Source organism: Corvus brachyrhynchos, unplaced genomic scaffold, assembly GCF_000691975.1.
Source record: "Corvus brachyrhynchos isolate BGI_N302 unplaced genomic scaffold, ASM69197v1 scaffold443, whole genome shotgun sequence".
Classification (NCBI taxonomy): Eukaryota; Metazoa; Chordata; class Aves; order Passeriformes; family Corvidae; genus Corvus; species Corvus brachyrhynchos.
Genome location: NW_008237220.1, coordinates 23,602 through 31,007, shown reverse-complemented (window position 1 = coordinate 31,007; position 7,406 = coordinate 23,602). Strand labels below are relative to the sequence as shown.

Sequence of the window (7,406 nt, the reverse complement as noted above, 5' to 3'; positions counted from 1 at the left end):
GGCCGAGGGCGGGGCGGGCTCAGAATCCAGGGATTTGCGTTTCTTCAGGAATTCCACCAGCTCCGGGCAGCAGTACTGCGGAAAGCGGGGGGTTCAGGGGTTAAAACTGGGGCTGGGGTTAATCTCTGCACCTGAAACTGGGTCTAGGATTCATCTCTACTCGTTAAACTGGGCCTAGAGTTAATCCCCACTCACTGAACTGGGTTTGGAATTACTCCCTAAGTGTTAAACTGGGTCCGGGATTAATCCCTAAACATTGAACTGTGGCTAGAATTAAACCCTACTCGTTAAACTGGGCCTGGAATAATTAATTTAGAGACATTAAACTGAATCAGGAATTAATCCCAACTCATCAAACTGGGTCTGGAATTAATCCCCCCACACATTAAAGTGGGTCTAAAAATAATTAATCCCTACTCATTAAACTGGATCTAAATTCAATCCCTACCTGTACCTCGAAATAATTAATCCCCACACGTTAAACTGGATCTAGAATTAATTAAAACTGTGTCTAGAATTAATCCCCACACGTTAAACTGTACCTAGAATTAATTAATCCCCACACATTAAACTGGATCTAGACATAATTAATCCCTACACATTAAACTGTACCCAGAATTAATTAACCCCCACACATTAAGCTAATTATTAACACTAACAACCATTAAAACCAATCACTAATTAAGACTAAACAGTGCTGAAACAGCGAAATCCCAGAAAATTCCCGAGGAAGGAATCCCGCTCATTCCACCCCCAATTCCCTCCTTTATTTATCGCTATTTAAACCAGGAATTAAATCCACCTCCTGCTGCCCAATTCCACCAGGAATTGCCCCAGAAAAGCCGGGAATTTTCCCTGGCACTCTCCCCGGGAATGACTTACACACATGTGTCCCCGCAGCGCCTCGGTGACGCGGAACTGGGCGTCGCACCTGGGACAAACCTTCCGGCCTCCGTCCTGGAAGTCGAAGTTGGGAATGGGGGAGGAGCTGACTGTAGCGGGAAAAACACGGGATCAGCCACAGCATCCCCAAACCCGCCCGTCTGAACCCAAATTCTGCATATTTAACCCTGATTTAAATCAAGTTGGGGCTCCTGATGACATCAAATTTATGGGACTTAAATCAAACTATGGCTCCCGCTGATGTGGAATGTCCCTTACATTATTTAAGTTTTGCCTCCCAATGCCATGAAATTTAAGGATTTACCCCAGATTTTTTTCTCCAAATGCCATGAAATTTAAGGGATTTACCCCAAATTTTTTCTCCAAATGCCATGAAATTTAAGGGATTTAAATCACCTTTTGGACCCCGACGATACGGAATTTCAGGGACTTCCATAAAATTATGGCTCCTGATGATGTGGAATGCCCCTTAAACCAAGTTCTGACTCCCAATCCCATGAAATTTAACAGATTTACCCCAAATTTTCCCTCCCAACCGCCCCTTACCCCAGCCTTTGGGGTTTTCGGGCCCCCCTGACCTTTGAGGGAGGCGGAGGAGGCCGAGGCCTCGGCGGCCGTGCCGCGCTGGGCGCCGGGGCTGCTGTTGGGCACGGCGAGGGGCGCGGGGCTGTGGCCCAGCGAGGGCACCGTGCCCAGGGTGTTCACCATCTTGGCCACCTCGGTGCCGCCGCCGCCGTCGCTGCCGGGCACCCCCGGCCGCTTCACCGTCACGAAGCTGGCGATGCTCACTGCAGGGGGAGAGGGTTCCCATGGAATTCCCGACGGGAACTGGGCTGGGAATGCACCCACCCCGTCCGCTCGGTCGCTGGGGCTTCATCAAGGGTGGTCTGGACAGAATTCCCATTAAATTCCAGCCAGGAATTCCCCTGGGTGAATCCCATCCCCCCTCCACTTGTCCTGGCTCTCCTCCCTTGAGTCTCCAGGAGAGGTGGTTTTGACCAAACTCCAATGGAATTCCAGCCAGGAATTCCCAAATTTAACCAGTTCTCAAACCAACAAGTGATGATGAAATAGCCTAAAAAATTCCTACTTTTGGGATTTCTACAGCCCCAAACTTAACCAGTTCTCAACCCAAGAAGTGATGATGGAATAAGACTAAAAAAGTCCCACTTTTGGAACCCCACGTTGAACCAGTTCTCAACCCAAGGATTGATGATGAAACATTCCAAAAAATCCCATTTTTGGTACTCCCACAACCCCAAACATAACCAGTTCTTAAAGCAAGAACTGATGGTGAAACATTCCTGAAAAATAATTTCTTGGGGACTTCTACACCCCAAATTTAACTGGTTCTCAAACCAAGACCTGATTATGGAATATCCTAAAAAATTCCTATTTTTGGGACTCCTACAGCCGCAAACTTAACCAGTTCTCCACCCAAACTGACCCTGCTGTATAGGGATAATTGGAATCATCCCTATTTTCCAGGCTGGGAAGAGACTCTCAGCAAAAAGCGAACTCGGGACCAAACCCCAAAGCCCATCCCTGGATGCCGTGGGTTTCCCAGGATAAATCCCCCTGGAACTGGGGCCGGCAGCGGGACGTGGTCACTCACTCTGCTGGGGTGCCTGGGCCTGGGGCACGGTGCTGCGCAGGGTCAGCGTGGCCGGGATGACCGTGGCGAAGGCGTTGGCGCCCGGCCGGCCGGGGCCGGCGCTGCCCGGCCGCACCTGGGCCACCGGCGAGAACACCTGGGGAACGCCAACTGCTGGTTTAACAAACTGGGTACCTGGGGCTTCAAACACAAAGGGAGAGCCGTGATCCGACCCCGTTCCACACAACACCTGGGAAAAGTTCGGGATCGACGCCTTTGCTCGGGATTTACAGCTCATTTCCAGGGGGGGTTAATCCCGAGATATGAAACTGGACCCAGAATTAACCAATCCCCACCCACTGGGTACCGGGGGCTTCAAACACAAAGGCAGAGCCGTGATCCGACCCCGTTCTTGTCACCTCCCAGACACCAAAATCCAGGGAAACTCGGGATTTACAGCTTTTTCACAGCCCGAAATCCGGGGAAATTCAGGATTTACAGCTTTTATCCAAGCGGGATTAATACCTAGATATTAAACTGTACCTAGAATTAATTCAAACTGCATCTAGAATTAATCCCTACACACAAAACTAGGCCTGGAATTAATTAACCCCTACCCATTAAGCTGGGTCTAGAACTAATCCCTACACAAGTATTATTGTGGGGCTGTCCCAGGCGTTACCTGGCACGAGGGGGATGGGCCTCACCTGGCTCATGGGGCTCTGCACTGGCCACTCATCATCACCACCACCATCATCATCATCACTATTAGCATTAATAATCATTATGAGTGATTATTAATGGTTTTGATTAACGATGATTGAATTACCTGGCACGAGGGTGATGGGCCGGACGGTCTGGCCCTGCTGGACGTTGAGCACGATGCCCACCTGGTTCATGGGGCTCTGCACGGGCCGGACGTTCCGCACGGGGAATCCCTGGAATTGCACGGATCCCTCAGGAAAAAATACCCCAAATCAACCCAAAACATCACCTGAGATTGGGGTGGGGGCTGGGATTTAGGATTGGGGTTGGGATTGGGGTCAGGATTGGGATGGGAAGAACAATATCCCGCAGCCAGACTCCAGTCCCCTCTGCTTCCCTTAACACCCGAAAATCTTCTCCCAGGGATTAAAATATTTGGGAAGAGCTCAAAATCCACCTGGGATTTCCTGGAGCTTCCCAGGAAAATCGAACCAAGCAGGAAAAGCCTCAGAGACACCAAAGTCCCATTCCCACAGCCCTGGGAAACTTCAGCGCAATGGAAGAACAGCATTAAAAAACCACAGGAAAAGGGGATTTTTTTCCCGGGAAAGCAGGTTTTCCATGGCTTTTCCATGGATTTTGGGGTGGGGAACTCACCTGGGTGGTGATGAAGATGGGCTGGGTGCCCGCGGGGGGGTTGGTGCCGTGGTTGGCGTTCTGCATCAGCTGCACCGGCCGCAGCAGGGGCTGAGTGACCACTGCCCCCAGGCCGGCCGGGGCGCTCTGCGCCAGCAGCAGCGACTGCCCGCCCGGCTGGACAACGGCGTTCCCGCCTGGAAAACACCCGGAAAAATCCCTGGGAATACGGGAAACATCGGCAGGGAAAGGGGGGAAATTGCTCTGCTCACCCGTGTCCCACCGAGGGTTTTACCCCGGGGAATTTGGGGGAGTTTTGAAGGAATTGGGGAAAATACGAGGAGAACACGGGGATCCTGAATTCCTAAAAAAGCTAAATTCCCAAATCAGCTAAATTCCCACCTGGAAAACATCAGGAATGTGGGAGAAAAATCAGTGGGGAAAGGGGGAAAATTGTTCTTCTCATCCGTGTCCCGCTGAGGATTTTAGCCCAGGGAATTTGGGGGAGTTTTGAAGGAATTGGGGAAAATACGAGGAATGCTGAATTCCTAAATAAGCGAAATTCCCGCCTGGAAAAAGCAGGGAAGCAACAAAGCTGAAAAAGCTCAAAAACCCCAAATTAAAGAAAAATAACCCAAAATAAAAATTAAAATAAAAAATAAACTAAAAAGGTGCCAGAGCAGCAAAAGTCATCCCAAAAAAGTCCCACACAATTAAAAATTACTCAAAGAAAGAAACTTACAAAGAAAAAAAAACCTTGGAATAAAAACCCAGGAAAACTAAAAAAAAACAACCCCAAAATTTAAAAATTACCAAAGCAACAAAAACCCAAATTAAAAAACCACCAAAACATAAAAAATCCCCAAACCCACCCAAAAAACCGCCCCGGAAATAAAAACCCAAAAGGGGCAAAAAAAATCCCAGGAAAACAAAAAACAAAATCCCCCAAAAAATCAAATCCCAAAAAGTGAAAGCAAAAAATCCCCACCCAAAGGGAAGAACCAAGAATTTAATTCTTATTTAACCCCTAATTTGGTTGAATAAATTAATTTATTGCCACTGGTTTGATTAATTCATGAGCAGGAATTCCAGTGAAATCCCCGATTTCCCCACTCATCCCAAACTCCCAGGAGGAGCAAAATCCGGGAGAAGTGCTGAGAGATGTTTCTAAAATAAAAATTCCATTTTACACAGAAATCCTTCGTTTTTTCCTTCACACCCCAACTCCTTTGGGAATCATTTCTATTTTCCTTTTTCTCTTTCCAACAGCTGGAAAAATCTCATTTCTCTCGGAAAAAACGGGAAAAAGCCATTTCCTGCTTCCCAAATAATTATTCCCAGCTCTGTTCCCTGCCAGGAATGGGTTAAATTCCTCAAAAATTGGGATTTTCAACAACAAAACGGGAATATTTCGAGGAAGGGATGGATCCAAAGCTTGGAATTTTGCCCTGAAAGCCCTGGAATTCCAGGGGATTTTACCGGTGGGATTTTTTTCCATGGAATTGTAATCCTCCACCACGGAGTCCTCGATGACGTCGCTGATCTTCTGCCATGGCTCCAGCTCCTCCTCCTCGCACTCCATGAAAAGATCCGTGTCTGCCATGCTGCAGGAAGGGGGAAAGCGGGAACGGTCGGCGGGAAACTCGCAGGGATGCCTTTCCCAAGGGCAGGAAGAGGACCAGGGCTTTTGGGTTGGTTTTAGTTCCCAGAACTCCAAGGAAAAAACCAATTAAGGTTTAAAATCCCTGTTTCTTCCCAAGGAAATCCACGGAATTTGGGAGGAAAGTTCCTGGGAGTGACTCAAAATCGGGGTATTTCGCCTCTCCCACCGAGGAATTCCAGGGTATTTCTTCGGTTTATCATCCCTGGTTTTTTTCCAGGGAAATCTCTGGAATGGTCTTAAATACCAAAAAAATAATAAATAATAATTGATAAAATTAATAAATAAATATAAATGATCACAACTTAATAACCCCAAATCCCTGCTCATCAATCAATCAATCAATCAATCTATACACAGATTAATCAGGGGTTTAAATGTGGCCATGGAACAGAAAGAGGCCTAAAATTCACCTTAAATAATTGAAAATTTAAAATTAATAAATAAAAATGAATTCTTCAAATTTAACACTTCACTGCCAATAAATATAATAATTAATATATTTATCTATGAATAAAGCAGGGGTTTAAATGTGGCCACTGAAGAGGAAGAGGCCCCAAAATTAGTCTTAAAATGCTTTAAGTAAGAAAATATTAATAAATAATAACTAATAAATTATTTAAATGTAATATTTAAATCCTGCTACTAAATTAATTAATTAATATATTTATACATAGATAAACCAGGTGCTCAGATGCGAAACAGAAAGAGGCCTAAAATTAATCTTAAATTGTCTTAAAAGAGGGAAAATGATAAATAAATATGAAAGAAGAATGAATATTAATATTAAATAATCAATATTATTAATAAGGAATAATAATTAATAAACCCCATTTCCTACTCCTCCAGTAAATCCCCATTATGTCATTAACACAAAATAAATCAAGCAAAAAAATCCGCTTTATCTCGGACACAAGCACCCCAGAATTCCAGGGCTTTTCCCCAAATCCACATTATCTCGGATATAATCCCGGTGTTTCCCCAGGAGGAAAATCACGGAGCTGGAAAAACGGGACCAGAGCTTAAAAACTCCAGGAAATCACTGGGAAAATCCCTCCATAAATGAAAGATTCCCGAGGTTTTTCCACCTGAACAAAAGGGTTTGGATGCCTCCATAAATGAAAGATTCCCGAGGTTTTTCCACCTCAAAAGGGCTCCCCGGATCGCGGGTTTTACACCGGGAATTGCCCTGGTTTTGTGATGCAAACGCATCCCAATGTTTCCCATTGTCCCGAATGTTTCCCATTAGCCCAAGCACCTGTGGGAAGCCGGGCATGGGTTTCGGGTTTCATTCCCGCCTGGATGTTCCCTGGATTCACCCTGGGAAAGGCACTTTCCCAAGGATTTTTAAAAATTTAAAATCCAAAAAAAATTTAAGATTTAAAAAAATCCCAAAATATTTTTTGTCATCATCCCAAAATTCCCAGCTTGGAATCAGCAGCGGGAGCTTCGTTTTGAGGCTTTTAATTAAAATTAGAATCAAATAAAATTTAAAATAAAATAAATACAAAAATAAAAGTACTGATAAAATTAAATTAAAATTAAATTACATTAAAATTTAAAATAAAATTAAAATTTAATTTAAAATAAAGGTAAAACGAAAATTAAAACTAAAAATTAAAATTGAAATATAAATGAAGTTATAAATTAAAATATAAATAGAAAAATTTGAAATAAATAGAAATAAAGATAAAAATAGAAATACAACCAGAAATAAAATAAAAATAGAAATAAAAATTAAAATTAAAATATAAATTAAAATAAAAATTAAAGGGGACTTTTCCTGCTGGAAGTTCCTGGGAATTCCAGGGCAGGAATAAAGAGAAATTCCCAGCTCCAGGTGAGCAGGAAAAGCAAAGAGATGAATTTTGGATAAAGATGGAGCGAAGAGAATTACAGAATATTATC

At 44.2% G+C, this 7,406-nt stretch overlaps 1 protein-coding gene across 1 annotated transcript in view; it reads right to left on the bottom strand.

Annotated features, from left to right (window-relative positions):
- The window catches only part of LOC103612057 (pogo transposable element with ZNF domain), a 42,877-nt gene that overhangs the window by 32,935 nt on the left and 2,536 nt on the right, over positions 1 to 7,406 (bottom strand). Inside the window, 7 exon segments of the mRNA XM_017728864.1 lie at positions 4 to 75; positions 883 to 992; positions 1,482 to 1,691; positions 2,519 to 2,698; positions 3,327 to 3,435; positions 3,860 to 4,035; positions 5,318 to 5,736. Coding sequence (XP_017584353.1) covers positions 4 to 75; positions 883 to 992; positions 1,482 to 1,691; positions 2,519 to 2,698; positions 3,327 to 3,435; positions 3,860 to 4,035; positions 5,318 to 5,441 — 981 coding nt within the window. The 5' untranslated portion in view covers positions 5,442 to 5,736.